Source organism: Perca fluviatilis, chromosome 21 (assembly GCF_010015445.1).
Source record: "Perca fluviatilis chromosome 21, GENO_Pfluv_1.0, whole genome shotgun sequence".
Lineage (NCBI taxonomy): Eukaryota > Metazoa > Chordata > Actinopteri > Perciformes > Percidae > Perca > Perca fluviatilis.
In genome coordinates, this window is record NC_053132.1 from 6,097,438 (window position 1) to 6,121,456 (window position 24,019).

A 24,019-nucleotide genomic window follows, 5' to 3' on the forward strand; every position below is an offset into this window, starting at 1 on the left:
ACACGTTTCTTTGTTGTTTTTGTATCTTTGTCATGTCCGTTCAACCGATACAGAATAGCTAGCTTCAAACTCAAATCAACCAACCAATCAGATTGGTTCCTAACCCCGGTTTAAAAGCGTTCAACACACAGAAGAAAGTTTTTTTTTTTTTTTTTTTTTTTTTTTTTAAATCCATGGATCATGTTGCCAGTTAATCTGTAAACACTTGCATGCGTTTGTGGACATGCACATCTCATTTAGAGGTATTGAAAAAATTCACCTATTAACCGTTACTTTGTGTTCATTTATCAACAGTATTGATGTCAAATGTGAATATTGTCAACGGAGACTGTGGAGAAAAATGTTTGGAAGCTGACAAAACATTTTATTTGTCTGATTTGTTTGTTTCACTTTTATTTATTTTATATTTTTTGAATTTTGTCTACCGATGTTGTTTCTTTACATGTAACAATTTTAACAAAACCCAGTCTGGTTTTTATCATAAAATGTGTCTGTGTTTTAAACAACGTGGCTCACTGACTGTCTGTCGGCTCTGTTTACCGTGGATTTCAGAAGAAGATGAACATACTGAAGTGTTTCTATCAAGAACATAGGGATGTAACGATACACTTAACTCACGATTGGATACGATGCACAATTTTAAGTTCACAATATTACAAAGAGTGAGGTGCAGACAAATGACTGAAAAAAAATCCTCTTAATATAAACTGAGCAAAACAACAAGTGCGTCCTCTTATTAAAAGTGATTAGATTAGATTTCTAAAACAAATCACACATCAAATTAACTAAATAAATGGAAAGAAAACTCTTCAGATAAATAAACATAGCAGACGTAGTGAAGTCAAACAAGTGAAATCTAAAGTAGATTACGCCCTAGGATGTTTAAAAATTGCATCGTGATTCAGTTTTTATATCAACCGTTTGTAATCTTTACCCATTTATATTGATTTTTATCCGATTCACGATGCATTGTTACCAGAATATTTTTACCTATAACCCCCTTTGAAACTGGTCCTACCAGGCAGTAATATTTTACTACTTAATTATTTGCATCTATTTCTATTGCTCACAGTGTAGTGAGGGGTAGAGTACTCAGTTTAAGGTAACATACATTATAGTCAATATTAAGATGTCAATATTAAGATTCTTTATCCTTTAAAGGGTCAGTTCGCCTATATCACACACATTTTCTTAGTTCTTTTCAGCCATGCAGATAGTTTTGGATTTGAGATATCTGCCTCTGAAACAACTTCTGCCACTTCAATACAAAGAACGTGAATTAAATTGTAGGCCTATGTGTGCTGCTCAAAATAATAAATAAATACACGGTAATAGACTCAACAGCAACACACCCTAACCAGTAGGGCTGTGTTCGATTGAAGAAATTCTTAGTCGACTAACACTCATTCAATTGTATCGACTAATCGAGTAGTTGATTTAATCGACAGATCTGTAAATCTGAGTTTCTCCGCAAAGAAAAGGATGCATATAGTGAATAAGATAATAGCTTCCTTTGCATATTTAAACACATTTCAGAAAACGTGTAATACAACAAATAATTGCCTTAATGAAAGTAATCAAACTAGGTTTCACGGTGATATCTATTAGGTCAAATGTCAACCCTTAATTCTTGTGTTTACCAGAGATGTGCTCGTACGTTTCTTGGAAATAAGTCATTCAGCATGAAAAAAGCATAAAACATGACTAATCGACTAAAGAAATCTAAGTTGACTAAGACCAAAACGACCGATTAGTCGACTAATCCACTAAGAGGGAGCAGCTCTACTAACCAGTGTTCGGATTATACCGTGGCCTTTGGGGGAGCCCACTTTTCGTGCGCTTGCGACTTATCAAGGTCCATAACAGCTACAAGTGTATGCACTATACAGGATTTACCCTATTATACTTCATTGACAGGAATTGATAGGTCAAACAGCCACCCACAAATAGCCTAGTCTATAAACAAAGCATCAGGCTGTCTGAGATTTCACATGAACAACGGTTAAAGTTACTCAGGCTACCGAAGAATACCATAATTCCTCCGTTCAATTAGGCCTAAGCGACGCAGCCCCTGCTTCCATCCTTGACCGTTTTGCCACCAGCATGTTAGCATTTGACCAAAGTGCTGTGTCCGCAGTGCGTGCAGACTTACAGTGTTGCCTGAGGCCTTTTGGAGGAGCAACACTTAGGTTTTAGTTCGTGATCTCCCTACAGGGTAAACGGAATTGCCTCCAGCCTGAAAATAAACAAGAACATCAAAGGATGCGGCCATGTATATGGGCTCTTCCAGTCTCTCCACCGCTGGGCTGTTCCAATTTAACGAGAGAGAGGACCAAGAAGGGTTAGGATCGTGACCGGACTCTGACGGGCTGATACCAACACCATCTTCAGCCAGAGAGGACATTATTTCTTCAGCTTCTTCTTGCTGTTGTCACCCGGCGGTAGGTGTGCTAACAGTAGGCCTGGGCGTATCGATCTAAATATCGATAGTATCGATACCAAGCAGAGTATTGGTATCGGGTCGATACTGTCGTGATGAGATCGATACTTTTGTTGCAGTTTCTCTCCGAGTTCATGCGAGCACAGCGTCTCTCCAAGTCTGCGCAGTGTGCAAACAGCGCACCTCTCTCTCTCTCTCTCTCTCTCTCTCTCTCTCTCTCTCTCTCTCTCTCTCTCTCTCTGCCCCCTCCCCCTCCCTGCTCTGCCGCAGGCGGAGAGTGGAGAGTCAGAGAGAGAAGCTCATGATGATGGCGGAAAGAAAGAGAAGCGCTGTGTGGAGTTTATTCACTCCAGCGGATACGGACACTGCCACATGTGATGTGTGCAAAAAAGTAATTCGCCACTGTGGTAACACCACCAATTTGCATAAAGACATTAAAACATTTATGTTTGCCTAAATTCTTTGTCCTGTGTTTTATCATAATCATAATCAACTAACTAAAGGCAAAATCACAACATTATTAAATGATTGTGACGTTACAAGTAAAAAGTATCGGTATCGGCGATACTATCCCTGTATTTACTTGGTATCGGACCGATACCAAAATTCCCAGTATCGCCCACCCCTAGCTAACAGGGCTTCCAGCAGGTGAATCGGTCGTGCTATTGACATCATCGCTACACTATTTCTTAGTAAAACCAAAATTAATTAAACTGCCTTGTTTTCTTTTTGCCATGGCTATATGATAACTGCTAATTGCAGAATAGAATTCAAGGACTTTGCCGATTAATGGCCTCCAACGTTTATATTTTTTCTATGAATCTTTCGTGTAGCATAGGCTACTAAACATGAGTTGAATTTGCACCGCAGCGCCGCCACGCCTTGATGCTCATAACAACAATAGCATGTATAGTTGTCTTTATTGAGGTGAATTAGGTTTAAATCGCCGTCATGTGTGAATGAATATTTTTGCAATTTTACACATAATAATCCACGATGACCACATTACACAAAACTGAAATAGCACGTCAAAATGACACATTGTCTATATTTTTAGAGACCCCCCAAAATTTCACAAATACACGTTTTCAGGGGAGCCCATGTCTTATTAAGGGGAGCCGAGATCCCCCTAGCTCCCCCGTAGTTCGCACCCTAACCCTAACCCTAGAAACCATTTCTTCTTCTTCTTCTTCTTCTTCTTCTTCTTCTTCAGTGACATGATTAGATACCTCTGGTATTACGTGAGAGTGATCAGTTGTACAGATTCACATGTAGGCACATTTGGTTGTGAAATTTAGAACATTATGTGAAAAATATTTCATTTGTGGACACGTGATAAAAACGTCACGTAAAATGTTTTTTTACATGGCGTAATATTTCACATTAAGAGTAGGGCCTAATGTTTTTTTCAAAATAAAACATAAATTTCACGTGTTTTTTTGCATATCAACTGCAGCTAAAGCAGAAGCAAATTGATTGCTAGTAAAAACAGTGAACATTTTCAATCGTTCATAAACCATCCAAACCAAGGCTTAGAATATCTCCACAATGGATGTGATGTGTATATATATATATACAGTATCTCACAAAAGTGAGTACACCCCTCACATTTTAGTAAATATTTCATTATATCTTTTAATGGGACAACACTAAAGAAATTACGCTTTGCTACAATGTAAAGTATTAAGTGTACAGCTTGTATAACAGTGTAAATGTGCTGTCCCCTCAAAATAACTCAACACAGCCATTAATGTCTAAACTGCTGGCACCCAAGTGAGTACACCCCTATGTTAAATTCCCATAGAGGCAGGCAGAGTTTTATTTTGAAAGGCCAGTTATTTCATGGATCCAGGATACTATGCATCCTGATAAAGTTCCCTTGGCCTTTGGAATTAAAATACGGGCCCCCACACACACATCACATACCCTTCACCATACCTAGAGATTGGCATGGGGTACTTTCCATAAGATCATCTCTCTATCATCTCTTTATAAGGATGCATTGTATCCAGGATACTATGCATCCTGATAAAGTTCACTTGGCCTTTGGAATAAAAATATCCCCACATCATCACATACCCTTCACCATACTTGGCATGGTTTTATTTCAGTTAGCCTAATAGCTGGTTTGATTTGCATTGAGAGATGATTTTATGGAAAGTACCCCATGCCAATCTCTAACTATGGTGAAGGGTATGTGATGATGTGGGGGGGGGGCTATTTTAATTCCAAAGGCCAAGGGAACTTTATCAGGATGCATAGTATCCTGGATCTATGAAATAACTGGCCTTTCAAAATAAAACTCTGCCTGCCTCTATGGGAATTTAACATAGGGGTGTACTCACTTTTGGTGCCAGCAGTTTAGACATTAATGGCTGTGTGTTGAGTTATTTTGAGGGGACTGCACAATGCACATTTACACTGTTATACAAGCTGTACACTTAATACTTTACATTGTAGCAAAGCGTACTTTCTTCGGTCTTATCCCATTTAAAGATATAATGAAATATTTACTAAAATGTGATGGGACTTTTGTGAGATACTGTATAAATATATACACACCCATGAGAACTGCCGCCTGTGTGTGGTGCAGCAGGGCTGGGCGGGGCCTGCACAGCGCCCGCTTACGACCCTCCCAGCTCGGCCTCGTCAGTCTCCTCCCACCGCGGAGAGCTCCGTGCCGACGAGCTGACCCCCGCTCGGCCAGACAGCGTGTACTGCTCCGGTAGTCATCGAGGAGCGACCGCGCCTATATATATATATATATATTTATATGTGTGTGTGTGTGTGTTTGTGTGTATATGTGTAGAGACTGACGGGAAGCTGGACGACAACAAGCAACATAAACAAGGTGATTTGCTATTTTATATAGCCTATTGATATAAATTCAAGGAAGATATTGATGTTTGAATCGCTTCCTCTTCGCTCCGAAAGTGATGATGCAGTGATGTTTATCCGTTAGGGTGAAATCACACTGATGGGAACAGGAACACGATATGTAGTAAAATCTCCTTTTTAAGAAGCGATACATATGACTGAGTAAAGGTAATTTGATATAACTGGGTTGTGAAGGAGTCTGGACCGTGTTTATGTGCTTGTCATCCGCAAACAAGCTGAAATGTTTACCAGTTGCCACGTGGGTGAACGTGTAAAAAAAAAAAAGCCTGCGTGTTTAAAAATAGTTAATATTTTATGCTGATGAAGCTCAGTTTGTGCAGCTTGATGCAAGTGTACAAATTCTGACATGTAAAACAGCAGCGCTCTCATCCCTCCACGGGCTGTCCCACAGGAAGGATCCTCTGCTCAGCATCACATTTATTTACCAGCGGAGAGTTCTCCTTACAAACACCCCAGGGGCATTTATGTACTATGTGCAAAAGGACATACAGATGCAGGAGAGAGTGCAGGACGTGAACGAGTAAAAACATGCCTTCGTGGGTCAGATTGCAGAGATATGTGAGGCCTTTTTACCCCACACTGATCCATTACACACTCAGAGGAGGAAGAGGAATATGAAGGATAGTCACTCTACATGGCCAAAAGTGTGTAGACACCCCGGCCCTGTCCACATACTTTTGTGTGCTTTTGTTCTGGCCCAGAAGGTTGTTTAGGAACACTTAACGCTCTTCTGAATTTATTTCCACAACCCTCAAAGACTCTTCTAAACATCTAGATGAAAAATATTCTGTCTTTTGTACAAAAAAATCACTTTAAGAGGAGACACTATTGGTAAATAGGGTATAAAAAAAGAACACACTAATAGATATCATGAAACTTCCCCAGTTCATATTCAATATTACAAAAGCAACTTTATGCAAAAGCAACTTTATGCAAAAGCAACGGAAAAATGAGAGAATTTGCATTTTCCATTTCAATGACAAATAGATACTTACAGTAAGACCATCATTTTTTGTATTACAAGTTTTATGAAATTTTATGTGTATATATGCAAATGAGGCATTGTCTTGTTAAGTACGTGCTGATTTGCATATATTTCCAGAACACAAATGTGAACATTGGATAAAGCCAGGTTCAAAGTTCTTGTTTCATTTTTGTTGACATATTGGAGTCAGGGTTTTTTTACAGAGGGGATTTTTGGATATCTCTTTTTATCACTCCATAAATCAGAAAATAAGCAATATGCATGGTGACGGAGCAGAGGGACGGAATGGCTCTGTGGTTTTTAGGTGTAGATTTCTCGTTGGTCTACAACTAGACATGTTCTCTACTCACTTGTTTCTTTTTTTTTTTTTATCTTTGTTAGTCAGTTCAACAGATACAGAATAGCTAGCTTCAAACTTAAATTAGCAGCTCAACACACAGAAGATACTGTCAACAGCCATAAAAATCAATTTTCTTCATGTTTTTAGGCATAAAATGTTGTTTGAATCAGGCTGTGAATTATATATGAACAGAGCCCTGTGTAAAAAGATCCAGAATCTAGATGGGAATGAAAGAGGAAAGTTTGGTGTCTGTAAGTGCTACTGAAGTGGGACAAGAACAAAACCTTTAAAGATATGGATTGTAAAATTCAGACTTTGTGAAGTACTATTCAATACAGGTGAATAGGGTCAAAAATATATATACTAATAGATACCACCATTAGACTGTTGATCACTTAAGACAATTAATTTTTATTACAAGTTTTTAGAAATGTTATGTTTACATATGCAAATGAGACATTATTTAATGCTAACTTTTGGTGAATTTAGGAGAAATCTATAGACAAAGTAGTTAAACAAACACTTAAATGTGTATTTTGGATGTTTTTTCCCACTAATCTGAAAGAAGACATGTTATGGAAGCAGAAGAGCCCCAAATCTCTAAATTGACTAGCTCATGAAACACAAATTAACCAACCAATCAGATATTTGCCTATATTGTCTCGCCTTAAACTCAGTTTTGTGAAGGAAAAGTTTGGCATTTGGTGGATTTTTAGGTGAGAAGATTGATACTACTCTCATATCTGTACAGTGAATATGTGCAATATGTCAGAGCACAGTGACATTAACCAAGAGTTGTATTCTCAGGAGAATAATCTGGGGGGATGTTGCTCTGCTCAGTCGTTGGTACATCTGGAAATTATATTACGAGTCTTTGGGGCGGAAAATCTACTGGAGCATTTTGCACAGAAGGCCGTTCATTCACATGGGTTTTCACAAGTGCATGTTTGTTTCAGCCAGATTCTCTTTGCATCCACTCGCAGACATATTTAACCCAGCAGACATCTCCTCACAGTCTGACCTGCAGACATAAAGTCATGGACGTCTTGTAATTTTCTGATAAAAATGAAGCACCTGAAGCGTCTACAGGAAATGTGTAGCTGCAGGCACCTTGGCTTTCATTTTGCACAGGAGACAAGAAATATTAGGTTGGTTCTAGACTGACTGAAGTTTCTTTAAAAATGTTAGTAACAAGTCCATCTGCCAACTCAGGAGCATTGCCAAGATTAGGGCATTTCTTTGATTTTAGGAAGCTTAGCTTTAGATTACTGTAACTTGGACGACTTCAGAAATGAACTCATCGCCTCCAGCTTGTACAAAACATAGCCGCCAGAAGATTTGAGCACTGGTTTCCCTGCACCTGTTACCTACTGTATTTTATTGCTTCCTTTTAAAGAACAGGCAGTCATTGTTCCATTGACTACTGTTTACCTCTCTCCATACACCTGTGTGATCGTAGGCTGATGAAAGATTGTGTCGTCAGGCTCCAAACCTCTGGATTAGTCTTGTGTTTGCTCCTGGAAAACTCTATTAAAGCTGCTTTAATCAATATGTTTGTATTAACAATAGATGAAATGACTATGTGTAATGTGAAAGGTGTCCTTCGTAGTGAGGAACCGAAAGAGAAATCACCCAACTCTGCAGTATCACTCAGCTCTACAGAGCATTTAAGTTTCTTTTAGCTCATTGTTTAATTGTTACAGCCTGCAATTTACTAGGCTACATCTACACTACTATGTTTCGGTTCAAAAAACGAACATATTTTGCTACGTTTACACCTCACGTCCACAATACTACGGTGTTTACGAGCCCATAATACGGAGACTTTTGGAAATTCTGTTTTGGTTTGAAAACTCTGAGGTTGCTTTGTAGTCTGGACGGACGGAAATGGAGACCTTTGGAAACGACGACCATGTCAGTCAGTCTCATCGGTTAGGTAGCTTACAGACCTTTCAGTAACAGTTCCACCTCGTCCTCGCTCCAAGATAATAAATCCCTGCTCTTACTTTTCACCATTGTTGTTCTTTCTCCAAATTATTTTCTGTATTTTCAACTTATACATCCATGATTTACAACCGCAGAGTAACGTCAGACAATCTGCTTCCTGTTTACACCGACACGCACGTGCCCAGTGTGTGTGAATGGTCATGTGATATGTGTTGTCAGACGTGTTGATATGGACGGAGATTAGTTCTGCTAATGGAGCTAAAGCTCTTCGTTTTTGTCTCAAAACGCTGCATAAAAATGAAAACGCAGTAGTGTAGCTGTAGCCTCAGTTCAAAGTGTCAGCATGCTAACATTTGCTAATTAACACTAAACAGAAGGTACAGCTGACGCTGATTTATGTATTTAGTCATACATCAAAATATTGCGCAATTTCAACCAAAGTTATCACAATTAATCCTGAAGGGAACATGAACCTTTGTACCCAATTTCATTGCAATCCATCCAACAGTTGTTGAGATATTTCACTCAAAACTGGGTCAGGGGATCATTAGACCACCGCCCATAAAAACCTTTCACCACTTCAGCTGCTCTACACAACCTGATTGACCAGATTGTTTGCTTTGTCGTTACAGGTTTCCCTGAATGTCGTGGCATTTACAGTGCCATGGACAGCAAAAGTAATTACACACCCTGCAGAGCTAACACAGGAGCCTCTCCTGAACTGGAGAACAGAAAATGACTCAGAGAAATGGAATCAGAGGGACGAGTGATCGCAGCCTCCACTCCGAGGCCTCTGGGGACCTGGAGCCGGCAGGGGCCGGTATGGAGAAAGTCCACGAGGCCAACGACGGTATGGAGAAAGTCCACGAGGCCAACGACGGTGAATCTGAGGAGGGGGCTCAGGGAAATGAATGCAGAGACTCCGCGCCTGTAACGGGAGCAGTCACAGCTCCAGATGGCGGTTGGGGCTGGGTGGTGCTGGCCGCCACCATCATAGTCCTGGCTTTGACCCTGGCGTTCCCCTCCTGTGTGGGAATCTTCTACACCGACCTGCAGAATGAGTTCCACGCCTCCAACAGCGAGACCTCCTGGGTGCCGTCCATCATGACGTCAGTGCTTCACGCAGGAGGTAAAGTAGACGGAGCAGGAAATAAACTGGGCTCTGTTCTCCTTTTAGTTAATGTGTAACCTTAATGCTGTACACATTACATCTTAATTTACCTTTTGTTTTACTCATTAAGGCTGTGTAATTTAACTTTATGATGCATAATATGTTTTTAGTTTGAATAATTCCACAATATTATTTGGGGATTTTGCAGAGTTTTATCACTTATCATCAACTACAATGATATTAATATTATTAGATGTGTAATAAGTTGTCCTTTAATGCTCCCCAGCCTCAGGGTAACTTAAATCCCTACCTCCTGTTGTTCGGGGAAAATGTGAAACCTGTGAGAGAGAATTTGTGCTTGCTGTGCTGGTGTTGATTTAAAGACGTTCATTCCTTTCCAGATGAAAACTCCAGTTGAACTCCTAAGCAATAAAACGCACCTTTGGTTAAGTTAATACACTGAGCGGTGTTGCTGCTTCAGCCTCACTTGGTCTGGTATGTCCGGTAGCTTATGGGGACTTACAGGCCTGGAATTTTATTATTTTAGGGGCAAGGCCACTTGACTTTTAGTGTTGAGGGCCCAAAAGCCAAATGCCAGGGCAGCAAGGCCATCGAATAAAACAATGATTTTAAGTTCACGTAAATAATTAATTTAACTTGAGGCTACTCTCGCTTTGCCAGACCCTCCTCCAAAGCGCATTGAAGGAGGGTCTGGCAAAGCGGCGGTCAAGGCGCTCATGGCTCCCATGAACTTTCTGCCTGAGTGGCTGATGTGAGCAAACATAAAATATTGATGTTTCATACTTTGGGGCTTTCAGAAGACTTTTAGGCACAGCATTTGTCATATTTTATTTACAAGAACTAAATATTAGATGTTGTTTAATGAAGAAAAATGTTAGTTAGGGTTCTTTAAAGCTCTAATCTGTAGGATTTCAGTCTTGGTTGTTCGGTTGGTGGCAATAAACCACAAATGTTAGTCTGCTGATCGTTTTACAAAGACTGCGTGAGCCATATCTCCACTCAGTAATATCAACTTCCTTCCTCAGTGACGCATTATGTAACTTGCGTGAAACAGGAAGTAGTGCTTTTAAATGGCAATTAAAGTCAACATAGAAGGTCAAGGTGACCGCTTTATTTATTTTGGTAACTTCATGTTTCCATCTGTGTGAAGCAGAATGTAGATTCTGTGACGAGGATGATTTTTTGCTGATGCCAGCATACTGTTTCCTCCTAAAACAAGTCATAGTGCCAGGGGCGATTCTAGGATCAGACCTTTAGGGGGGGCTCAGCCCCTGATGAGAATGTGACACGGTGCCTGGCAAACGTGTTAACCCTCCCCTGCTAAATCAGTAATTTCATTAGCCGATAATCTCTGAGCTAGAACAACGTCAGCTAACATTTTTTGACACTATTAACACTATGATGGAAATAAACCTGACACTTTATAAGTCACAGTGATGACGACCAATTTGACACAATGTTCTAACATTCAGCAATTTGCGTTTCAATTTGGGTTCTAATCTGCGCCATGAAATGACCAACTTCTCCCCTGGGGACTACCAACGATAAACTTGACAACCGTCTCCTGTTCTCCCTCTGACAGATCAGATAGAGACTCAGCCAAAGGTCTCTCTGATTAGCCAACCTTACGTTTCTGTTAACCCTTTCCTTGACTGGGTTACAGGTGCGTAGCATCGGCGACAGACACACAGGATGTTAAACTTATTTCAAGCCCTTTGAACCTGTAATTGTTTGTCCTCTGTCACTAACAGACAAGTTCGCAAATTCTAACTTGAAGCACTAAAATTGATTTGTGAAATGTTTTTTATTATAATTTTTAGGGGGGCTGAGATGAAATTTACGGGGATCTGAGCCCCCCTAAAAAGGGTCTAAAATCGCCAATGCTTGGTGGTAGGATAGATGCAAATAATACAGGGTTTTACCCAATTATAATCAACATATGACAACAATGTTAACATTCAAAGTGCAAAATCGCCAACTTAAATGAAAAGTGGGTGGAAGTCACTCAATGTGTTGAAACTTCTCCATGTTTTTAGATACATTTGATAACGTCCTACACTCCCATTTTATCAGCATCAGCTTTTAAAAATAGTGATTTAAAATGAGTGCTCTCTCTACTGTGTAGTGTGTAGTGTAGTTTATCTGTGGGCGGTGCTCAGTAATTACCTCCTGCACCCTTTTTTTTTGTCAAAAGAAGTTCTGTAGTTACAAAAGAATCTGAACTGGTCTGTGCCTTAGATTCCTTCTACGTTCCTCCCTCTATTTCTGAAAATACAACAGAAAGCACTTTATTTTTGGCTCACATGTGGCCCAATAAGTTATGTATTAATATACATTTGAACAGATTTCTACCTTTATCCCTCACCACATCCAGCGTCTGTTTAAATTATGTCTAATTTATGATGAACAGACCTCTTAACATTAAATATTAAATGTATCGTACGAAAATATAAATGTATGATTAGATGAAAGGGATGAAATATGAACCTTTTTAAAAGATCATGATTACTAAAAGGCACCTCAAATGATTGCATAAAAGTTGGCCTTTAAAATGAGTTTTTCTGAAATGACTAATCTGAATACCAACAATTTGCAGAGGTCACTGAAGACATCCTACATTCTGTTTTTGTAATTTACATTTAGAGGTAAATCTGGTGATCATCTGTATTTCTCTTATTGTCAACAAGCATGAAAAGACCAAAACCAACAAGTAAATGTGTGTGTATCCAAACCCTGATATATCAAATCAAATCAAACTTTATTTCTATAGCACATTTCATATAAGTTAATATAACACAATGTGCTTCGTACAAAAAAGTACACTTACAAATAAAACACGTTATACATAGTTATACAGAGGATATTAGGCACACACACACACACACACACACACACACACACACACACACACACACACACACACACACACACACACACACACACACACACACACACACTTAAAAGATCAACATTGAACAGCGACAAACTTATTCATAAGCTTTTGTAAAAAGAAAGGTTTTTATCCTTGTTTTTTAAATATTCAGTGTGGAGGCTCTCTCAGTTCCACTGGCAGTGTGTTCCATATCTTTGGGGCATATATCTCATTACTCTGTGCCGTAGAGCTGCATTGTTATCGAAAACCTGCTGTCCTGCTGCCACAAATACTTACTGTACTAGAGCCCCAAATGTGGATTAACCCGCTTAACCCAACAAGTGCACTATTTCCTCCTTTTTGAGAAACGCATGATAAAAACTGCAGTGACCAGCTGTTTTAGGAAATATACTGAACCTATTTATAAAATAGAAATCATATATTTGGGAGCCATTGTTAATGATTTACGTCTTCAGTAGGAACCAGTGGCCCTTAGGGCTAAACAGCTTAATGGAGTCCAGTATTATTCAGGGACACACGTAATAGATGGACACACACACACACACACACACACACACACACACACACACACACACACACACACACACACACACACACACACACACACACACACACACACACACACACACACACACACACCTCTTGAGCAAAGAGGGCCTTTTTTATAGTCCAGTTTATATAAACAGAACTTTAGCATTGTGGATATGATAACTGCAGTGCTGGAATATAACTAAGTACATTTACTCAAGTACTGTACATAAGTACAAATTTGTACTTTACTTGAGTCTTTTCTTTTCATACCACTTTCTACTTCTACTCCGCTATATTTCAGAGAGAAAAATTGTACTTTTTACTCCACTACATTCATCTGACAACTTTAGTTACTAGTTACTTTACACATTAAGATTTTTGCACACAAAACACATTTAGTTTATAAATGCCGATGTTTTATTATAAATTAAACTACCCAACAATATAACGGCCTACAAGTCCAGCTGACATGATTAGACCATTACTGTTTTGTTTCCAGTTTTCTAAAATGGGAGGATTTTTCTGCATGGAGTACTTTTACTTTTAATACTTTCAGTGCATTTTCCTGATATGTTCATACTTTTACTCAAGTAACAGGACTTTTACTTATTACAGAGTATTTTTACAGTGTGGTATTATTATTTTTCCCACAAGTAAAGGATCTGGATACTTCTTGAGGGTTTTTGCAGACAGGAATGCTCTGATCTTTCCCTGAGCAGACAGAAATGTGACGAGGATCTGGCTTTGACTCTGGCGAACGTGACAAGGGTCTGAGGATTATCTTCATGACTCTGCACAAAAGTCTGAGTTGCTCATGTTGACGTGGACGGAGCCGCCTCCACTGGGAATTCTGTGGGTTGAAGAAAGGATTCAGCAGCAATTGAAACCATAATGTTAGTTCACCTAGAAGTAAAATACAGACTTAAAACAAGTAGAATAGATCTTTATTGTCATTGTTTCACGACAACAAAACACAGTTTAGCAGCTCTCCGAATAGTACAAATGGCAAAGAAAATATAAAATAGCAAAATTGAACTAGTAAAATACATAAATCAAGATGAGTAGACACGATGAGGTGACACAATATACATGTATAAGGTTATTGCACTTTCAGTTCTTGGGGTTTATTGCACATTAGTCAAGTTCAATTCAATGTTTGATCTTTGAGGCTACTTTTGCAAACCTTAGTCTGAGAACGCTAAGGTTCAGTAGGTCCAGGTATTATCCCCGTCAGTACCTTTCAGCCCTGTTGCCTAACAACAAAGGCGCGTGTTGAATTTCCCACCCCCGTCGGTGACCTTTAACCAATATACCCCGCTGCATTTAGCTCCGAGGCTTCAGAATACTGAAAGTGGAACTTTCTCTTTAGGCAAATTGAGGGATGGATGATAGCAACCGATACATTCGCCCTGCAGTGCAGCTTATTTTCATACTAGCGTGACAAAAAAACACAGTTATATGGGTCAACTAACGGCTAAACTTTAGTTAAACACCATGTGCACACAGAGTGCGAGAGAGAGAGAGCGAGAGAGAGCAAACATATGTTCAGTCACGCTTTCATTCATCCGGTACAGATTACAGCTGAACACCATCAGCAGAGACCTCGCCTCTTTTGTATAAGCCTTTGTCCGTTCCTGCTCCAGTGTGCAATAAACTAAGAGCCTTACATCTGATCCACAGGTCCCTTTTGTAGCGTGCTGGTGGAGAAACTTGGTTGCCGAGCGACGGTCATGTTGGGCGGCGTCCTGAGTGGGCTGGGAATGGCTGCCAGTTCATTTACCCAGTCCATCACACAGCTCTACATCACAGCCGGTGTTATCACAGGTCAGCAAACATTCAGCAGATTTATTACCCCAGCTGACACCTGATGAACAACGGCACTCTACCTGGCCAGCACCGAACAGCAGTCAGAGACGAGCTGAACATCTGGCAGCTGAAGATTTTTCTCTGCAGTTAGCGGAGACCAAAACCAGAAATATTGGACAAAAACATGACTCCAAATGAAAGCTAACTTTGCTCCATTTTTAAAACAGGCATTAGCAATCAAAATTTAATAAAGCAAACGTGTGTTAGAGTTGTTTTCTGCCCCCCAAGTGGTCAGAGAAATCAATGAATGCAGCTTTAAAGTTAAAGGAGCAGTGTGTAGGATTTAGTGGCACCTATCTGTGAGGTTGTGGATCGGCTCAGGGTATCATTAGATAATCCGTTATTCATTTGTAATTAGAAGAACATTTTTTTTTTGTGGTGTCAGAATCAAAAAACGAACAAATTGATCAAAAACAGCCCGTTTTTGGTTTTTGGCAATTCCTTTTATCGTTATTCCTTTTGGATTGAAGAATGAAAACGTTCATGTTCAATTTGTTTTATCGTTAGAAACCAAAAACGGAAGTCATGTGGGTTATTTGTTTTTTGTTTCAAACGAGAGTCTAATTTAGTTTTTCTGCAAGTTCATATTTTAGTTTTACCTTTTTTGAAGAAAGAAATCAAGAAAGATGATGTGAATTAAAAGTAAATGTGTCAAAATAAAAGCATGGGGGAGCGTGTTAGATGAAAAAACACTGAAGGCCCTCTTTAGAGCCGTGGTTTGGTTTGTCCTTTCTGGGCTACTGTAGAAACATGGTGGTGCAACATGGCGAGCTCAAGAGAAGAGGACCCGCTTCTTTTATGGATATGGGGTCTCATTCTTAGCTAACAAAAGCCCAACAATTCACAACGAGGTGATTATACACTAATGAAAACATATATATGAATATTGATATTCTATTTATGCCAATAGATCCTTCTTAATCCTACACACTTCTCCTTTAAAATAACAAAATAAAAGCCAATTTAAACGTGAAGGATAATTCCAATTCATTACAACTTTGGTCTTATTTTTTAAGTCAAATTACTTTATGACATTTATGACTAAATTGTACTCGCCAAAGTAATTGCTAAGATTGCAAACAAACCAATAGTTGAGTAGGGCTGGGCAATATATTGATATTATATCGATATCGTGATACAAGATTAGATATCGTGTTAGATTTTAGATATCATTATATCGTAATTTGGCAAGTGTTGTCTTTTCCTGGTTTTAAAGGCTGCATTACTGTAAAGTGATGTCATTTTCTGAATTTACCAGACTGTTCTAGCTGTTTTATTATTTGCCTTTACCCACTTATATATATCCACATTACTGATGAGTATTTGTCAAAAATCTCATTGTGTAAATATTTTGTGAAAGCACCAATAGTCAACCCTACAGTATCGACATCGAGGTGTTTGGTCCAAAATATCATGATATTTGATTTTTCTCCATATCGCCCAGCCCTACAGTTCAGCCAGATTATCTAAAGGACGTTGTTCAAAGGTAAATCTGAAAAGTAGGTAATAAGGCTTCCTTAAGGAAAACTACGGTAAATACAATACAGTAACAGTTAAACTAGGAAGTCTTTTTAGGAACTAATAATTATACCATTTGCTCTCGTTTTATCTTTCAAATAAGTTTAGCTGACCTGAGGCTTTGTTTAAAACTGTCTGATGGTCTGACTTATGGTCTGTCTCTGTGTTCCAACATCTCAGCAACTAACTTTTTAATTTTATATCAATAAACACATGTTTACCTCTGATGTTGTATCACTCTGAATGTCTTCTTCCGTCGTTACAGGACTTGGTTTCTGCTTCAGCTTCCAGCCAGCGGTGACGATCCTCGGACACTACTTTGTGCGTCGCCGTGCGTTCGCCAACGCGATGTCGTCCACGGGCACAGCGCTGGGACTGTGCTTTCTGCCTTTCCTGGGTGACTATCTCCACACAGAGCTGGGCTGGAGGGGAAGTTTCCTTGTTTTGGGGGCCGTCCTGTTGAACTGCTGCGTGTGCGGAGCAGTGATGAGGCCCCTGCAGCCCCCCAAGCATCGCGGCCAGCCGCTCATGAACCACGGACCCCCTCCGCCCGAAGAGGAAACTGTGCGGACGGAAAACGGGAGGATGAGAAGGATATGGAGCTCCTTGGGGGCTTCTCTGAGCAAACACATGGCCTTTGATCAGCTGTGCCACAACACACGTTACTGTGTGTACGCCATAGGCATCACCTGGATGATGCTTGGGTTCGTGGTGCCTTTAATTTACCTGGTTCCCTACGCCACAGCTAACGACATGGAGCAGAGCCGGGCCGCGCTGCTGCTCGGCATCCTGGGTATGGTTAACATCGTGGTGCGGCCGCCCTTCGGCATCCTCTTCAGCATGTCATGGTTCAAAGGGCGTCACATTTACGTATTTTCCGCTGCTTTGCTGGTCAACGGGCTCAGTAACAGCATCTGCTGCATCGGGCCCAGCTTCCCCGTGCTGCTGGCTTATGTGGCGGTCTACGGGCTGTCCATGAGCGTGGTGGGCTCCCTGATGTTCACTGTCCTCATGGAGATTGTGGAGATGAGCCGCTTCCCCTCAGCTCTAGGTCTGCTCGCCATCATGGAGAGCGTCACGCTGCTCATCGGGCCTCCGCTGGCAGGTAACGTACAAAGTTTTAGGAATGGAGAGAAGAGATCTGGTGGGAATTGTAGGGAATTATGTAAAAATAAGGCCCTGAGGCCTGTCAAATCTGACTCCAATTTATTAATTCCTGCGCCTTCTTTCATCTGATTTAAGTTTACCAGAACACAAGGATCATTCTGAGACGAAGAGTTCAGTTAAGCAAGTTTACTGAAGTCCAGCATTTAAGTTATACACACGTGTGGATACACCAAAAATATCCTAAGTTTCCCTGGCCACAGACAAAGGTATCCGGGGTTCAGGTTCACTCAGTCTCTCTCAAATTGTGAACCTCGTCTAACCATATCCCTAATCTTTTATGTTCTCCCTTGACGGCTCGATTAATCAGTTTAAGTCATTTTTTATGAATAATTCTCTGATTCCAGCTTCTTAAATGTGAATATTTTCTGGTTCCTTTACTCCTCTGTGACACTTGTTAGGCTTTGGGAAACACAGATTGACATTTTATTGACCAAACAACTAATCGATGAATCGAGAAAATAATCAATGGTTTAATCGACAATGAAAATAATCGTTAGTTGCAGCCCTAGTTGAGTTAAACGTCAATTATGGAACCCCCAAAACCAGTAAAGAAACACCACTGTGTCCCATATTTATAGGAAGGTTCCTGAAAGACTTATAAAATGGTACTAAAAAAACAGAGTGTTAATTGGTACAATTCTGATAATTTAATTCCAATTAATTGCTAAAGCAGTGGTTCCCAAGGGGGCGTAAGACAAATCAAGTCAAGAGACGATTAACAGGAAAGGAAAAGTAGAAAAAAACGTTTTGTCTTGAGTTGTGAAAAAACAACACTTTGGTCCCAGCCGGTAGAGACATGCAGCTGATGATGGTCGCAATGTACACATTCCTTCATTTTAAGGACTCAACAGCAAAAATGTTTGGGAACCACTGACCTAGAGTCTGTTAGTCGATGCACTGCAGGTCGGCTGAAATATGTCTGCAGGCAAAAATATAATTCTACACAAATGAGACATATAAAGTTTGCAACTGTGAATGAATCATGTTTAACATATATTGGATTTAAATGGGGAAAATTCCTCTGATTTTAAACACAGCTTTAATATTCTGACAACTAACTAACTCTCTTTACACTATAATTAGTCTTGCTTTGCCAGACCCTCCTCCAAAGTGCTACTCCGCACAGCATTTGGAGATGGGAGGAAAACGTGCTCTGGTTAAATGGCATTTCTTTAAACCAATCAGAATCGTCGTGGGCGGTGCTAAACTCCGCACAGAGCCGCTGCAAAATAGTCGTGCGAGAGAAAACTCAGATTGGACAGATAGTCTAGCTAGCTGTCTGGATTTACCCTGCAGAGATCTGAGGAGCAGTTAACCATAGTCGTCATCCATACTCAAAAATCCACCGAATTTAAAATTCCAACACAAAGAAAGCGAAAGGAAACGTTAAAGACATGCATCCGACGGAATCTCCTGCAGCACCGGAGCAATCCTGGAAGTGGAACGTCAAGGATATAGACTACACTATAATAAATACCAAATAATTAAGGTTTTTTGTTGAAAACTTTCTAAAGAATTATAAGGAATTTACAGACCCAAAACATAATTCCTTTGATGACAACCTAACCCTTTTTCAGTTGTAAAAGAGCAAACCCATTCAGCTGTGTGAAGGGATCCTGTTGGGACTCTTTGGTCACAGCTACATGAGCGCTCAGATAAACATACTGTCATATGAGACGAGGCAGCCTCTGTCCTTCTCTGCTGACACTGAACTAAAACTCCACTCCTTGAGAATGAAGCACACACTCGTTCCCTTTGTTCTCTGTGTGTACCAGACAAATTAACTGAGAACAGGATGTTATTTACAGCAACAGCCTCGGGCTGGGGGAATGTTTTATCCCTGTATTTATGCCATTCACATAACAGAAAGAAGCAGAAACAACACGGCACACATGCAGGTCATCTGACTGCACACGTGACTTGGAAGTTCTCTAGTGTTTCTGAATCTATTTCAAGTTGGCATTTCTGCTGTAGAGCTACAGCAGGTAGACAGGAAACATGGACACGCAGCAAGAAAGTTTACTGCGCTTCAAAGCCATTCCTAAAAATCCGACAAGAATTACCGCCTCCCAGTCAAGTTGCTGTTCACATCCATATCTGTCCAGACTCAAAGAATATATATGAATTCCTTTCTGTTTTTTAAAACAAAATGTTTGAGTTTTCCACATTTTATGAAACATAATTATATTTAAAAAAAAAAAAAAGTGTATGCATTATGTTTTGCAGTTACAATACCCAAGTATGTAACACTTGTATTGGTCTACATTCATCTACAACAGATTCTAAAAAGAAATATGAGTCAAGTCATGTTTATTTATACAGTATAGCACATTTAAAACAACAGAAGTCGAGCCAAAGTCAAAGGTACATAACAAAATGCCAAATGTACATAAGCAACAATACAACATGTTATACAAAACAACTGACATGATAAGCCAAAGTCAAGTAAAGAAATCCGATGTTAGAAGAGAAGAATACAATTCAACAATAGATTAAAAAAGCAGTGTAGGGAATACAAAAAATTTGACAGAAGACAAGCAGCTTCAAACTGAACTAAAAGTGTAAAGACCTATAAAATCAAATGTTAAAACATGCTGACGTTATTATTAATACAAGCTCTCTTTTCCAATGTTTAATTAAATGCATTTTCCTGATTACAGCACAAATAAAAAGTAATAGAAAAACCATATTAAAAATTACAGTACAAATAAATAATATGATCATAAAAATAATCTGATCATAAAACAATACCTAAATTACGATATGTAAAAAAATAAGCCATGGAACAATCACAGAATTACAGTACCTATAAACCATAAAAACAAATGAGAATCACTGATGTAGGCGAATAAGAGGAGTCCCTGTTTAACACATTTTCCAGCATCATCGTGAACGTCCCAATGGAAACGAGTTGTTCTAATTTGAGAGAATCCTGAAGCCAGTTCCATCTGTCAGGAGCGTAAAAAAAAGATAAAAGCTCTCTTTCCTAATTTACAATTGAAGCGTGGCGTGATAAGTCTAATCTGTGTCTGCTATCTGATATGTTGTTTTAGTCAAATGTAGCAGCGAAAGACAGACGTAGGTGAATCATGCCACATAAAGCCTTGTAAATAAACAGTAAACAATGTTGCTCTCTCTGGATGGTGAGACAGGGCCAGCCCACTGTTGCATACAAAATACAATGCTGGGTGAGAAACCCATCACCAGCTATTGATGATTTGTCTTGTTGTTGTTGTAGGAGTCCTGATCGACAGAACAGGCCAGTACTTCCACGTCTTCTTTGCCTGCAGTGCCGTCGTTGCCTCCTCCGCTGTGTTCCTCATGGTGTCATTTTGCTGGCTGGATAAAAGGGACAGCGAGTTATCCAAGCAGGGTCAGCCCCCCGCTCGACCTGAACCAGCTGTTGACTTGGCTCCTGGCTGTCAGTACATCAGCGTTCCCACAGAGGGAGACAAAGACAAGGCCTCGTCTAACGGGGCAGAGTACAGTGTATGACCGGCCTCTGAGCCAGCTCTCACCGTGTGGCACTTTTAACACACAGCACGCTCCGGCTCAGACAGCTTTTGCGGATTATTTCCCCATGTTTGGATCGGCTTGTTCGGTGCCCCAGATGTTGCCAAGTTTCTGCCATCTGGTGCGCCATTAAGGTCGAAACAAACATGAATAATCTTGCACAGTTTATCCAAAGTTAGACACTTGATCCTACTTACCAAAATGAAGAGATGTGCACTTAGTATCACAAAATGCTGCTGATCTTATCTACGTGATCACACAAGCTATCCTATATCGTCTCTGTCGGAGCAGAAACCTTGTATCTCCGTATTCTGTCATTTAAATCTGTTTTCATAAATCGGTGGTATTGGTCACCCTTTACATATTTTACAAATATTTCAACAGTGACGAGGCGATTTTGTCTGACTTCGTCTGAGGTAAATAGCTCAACAAAACGATTTTAAAATGAGCTTTTTTTTTCTGAAAAAGAACGGCTTTGGACATACAAGGTTTTCACCCGACGGAGACAATATAAGGTATCTCACTTCATCAAGCCAAGTTACATCAATCAATCAATCAATGTATTTGTCACGTGAAATCATATAAAATACGATTCCAGTGAAATGTAATCCTGTCAGTTGCTTCAATTTATGCGTTTAAACAGTCAAAATGTTTGCTGGAGTGTTTAATGTTGATCTTACAGACACACCGAATGAGTCTGATTGGTTACTGTGGAACCATACAGTATAGGCCAAGTGATTTTGAGGAAGAAAACAAGTAAACTGAGCAGTGATATAAATATAGGTAAAATGAAAGTGATGGTAAACACAGGGGAGTAGGAAGTGGCTCCTAGAGAGTGCTTAATTATCAAGAGTTAAAGGATACGTCTAGTGTTATTATTCTATATTTTTCCTACCTGGCCTCAGACATGAAGTGTGTAAAATTAATTTGTAGTAATATTGATATGTATGCCTTGAAAACACATTAAGGACTGATATAATAGAGCTCTGAATACTCCTCAACTTAGTGCCTCAACATATGCAATAGTCGCCATCAGGGTTCAAAATTAGCCCAAAAAAACAATGGTAATCTATTGAGTGGCTGGTAACATTTCAACATTTACTAGCCATTTGGCTGGTGGAAATTTTTTTTAAATTTTGAACCCTGGTCACCATCTTAAGTTCCTCATCAGTAATGGTTTTGTGTTTGGATGCGCTCCAGAACCAGACTGGCACGGTGCCTGTTAGTGCCAGTTGAGCACAGTTTCCACTTTGTTTCAATTCAGCAGACAAAGCAGCAGATCTAGGGTGACCTGTAGGGTGACACCCGGTAGAGCGTGCGCCCCATTTTTCGGCCGAGTCGTTGGCAGTGTCAAATCCAAACCCATGGCCCTTTGCTGCGTGTCATCCCCCTTCCCCTTTACTGTCTGTCTAAACTATATTTAATTTAAAAAGCCCCAGACAAAGCAGTAGATCACAAATATATAATTTCATTTTTTCATGACCTCAGTAAGGATGTAACGATAAACTCAACTCGAACACGATTTTTAAGTTTACAATAAGATTTTCTCAGGATTTCTTTGAGCTGCAGACAACTGACTGAAAAATATTCCTTTGTTTCTATAAACTGTGCAAAACCACAGACGTGTCCTCTTATAAAAAGTGCAACTGAAATTTTATTAAAAATAAAAAAAATGAAATGGGGAAAAAAATAAAGATTAGATTTTAAAAACAAATCCCACACCAAAATAACTGAAAAAATACAAAAGAAATCTCTTCAAACAAATTAACTAAGAAGACGTAGTGACATCGGAAGTCAAACAAGTGAAATCTAAAGTAGATTACGCCCTAGGCCGTTTAAAAATTGCACCACGATTAATTTGTTTAAATCTTAACCGGTTGTAATCCTTACACATTTATATTGATTGTTAACTGATTCATGATGCATCGTTACATCCCTAGACCTTAGTAATTTCCTAAAACAGCTGGACACCAAATGCCACTCAAACAGGAGGAAATAGCACAGAGGAAGATACGAGATATAATTGCTAGAAGATGCATTCACTGTTGGTCTTTTAAAATATATATATATGTATATGTTTTTTTATTTTTTTTTGACAATAGGACAAATATAAAATATCACTAGACTTAACCTTTAATTATCAAGTGTTACAGTATGCCTTTAATCTGTCACAATAGGATATAGAAAATGATTGTGTTTTGACATCTTTAAAGTAGGGGAATGTATTTTCAATTTATTGTGAAGACATTGAACACAGCATGCTGATTATCTTACACCAGTGTTGATGAGTATGTGCTGCTTTAGATCATTGTCATTCACTGTCACATGTACAAAATGAATATATGTTTAAGCGGTAATTACTCATGTTTTTAAATGTTAACACGCTTTTTATTCCTTAATGGAACTGTGCCTTTTTTATAGAACCGGTGTGTTTACAACCACAGGATAAAATCAAACCCTTTCAGGAAGACAGAAGCAGAAGATTTCATGTTGTGAAACATTGAATGAGAGGAATATTTTGAAGACACTGAGGAGTTTTATGACACTGTAACTGAGTTTACCTTCAGTCCCAATCAAAGATTGTACTGTATGTGACAGATGTATCTTTTGATAAATGAACATGGAGACTATTTTATGTCATATGTGACTGAAAGTTAAATACACATTTCAGGTATGAGCTGCAGTAAATAAAAGTGTAACCAGAGGCTCCTTTCTGCAATGAGAGGTTGTATTAATGCTTTATTTATACATTATGATCAGAGGAAAAATAAATGTTTGAATATCAAAGT

At 39.4% G+C, this 24,019-nt stretch overlaps 1 protein-coding gene across 1 annotated transcript in view; it reads left to right on the top strand.

Annotated features, from left to right (window-relative positions):
• The first annotated feature begins 5,111 nt into the window (after positions 1-5,111).
• The window catches only part of LOC120551246 (monocarboxylate transporter 6-like), a 35,465-nt gene continuing 16,557 nt past the window's right edge, over positions 5,112-24,019 (top strand). The window contains exons 1-5 of the mRNA XM_039788509.1: positions 5,112-5,291; positions 9,243-9,739; positions 14,847-14,990; positions 16,816-17,655; positions 20,956-23,955. Coding sequence (XP_039644443.1) covers positions 9,346-9,739; positions 14,847-14,990; positions 16,816-17,655; positions 20,956-21,212 — 1,635 coding nt within the window. The 5' untranslated portion in view covers positions 5,112-5,291; positions 9,243-9,345 and the 3' untranslated portion in view covers positions 21,213-23,955. The remainder of the gene's footprint in view (positions 5,292-9,242; positions 9,740-14,846; positions 14,991-16,815; positions 17,656-20,955; positions 23,956-24,019) is intronic.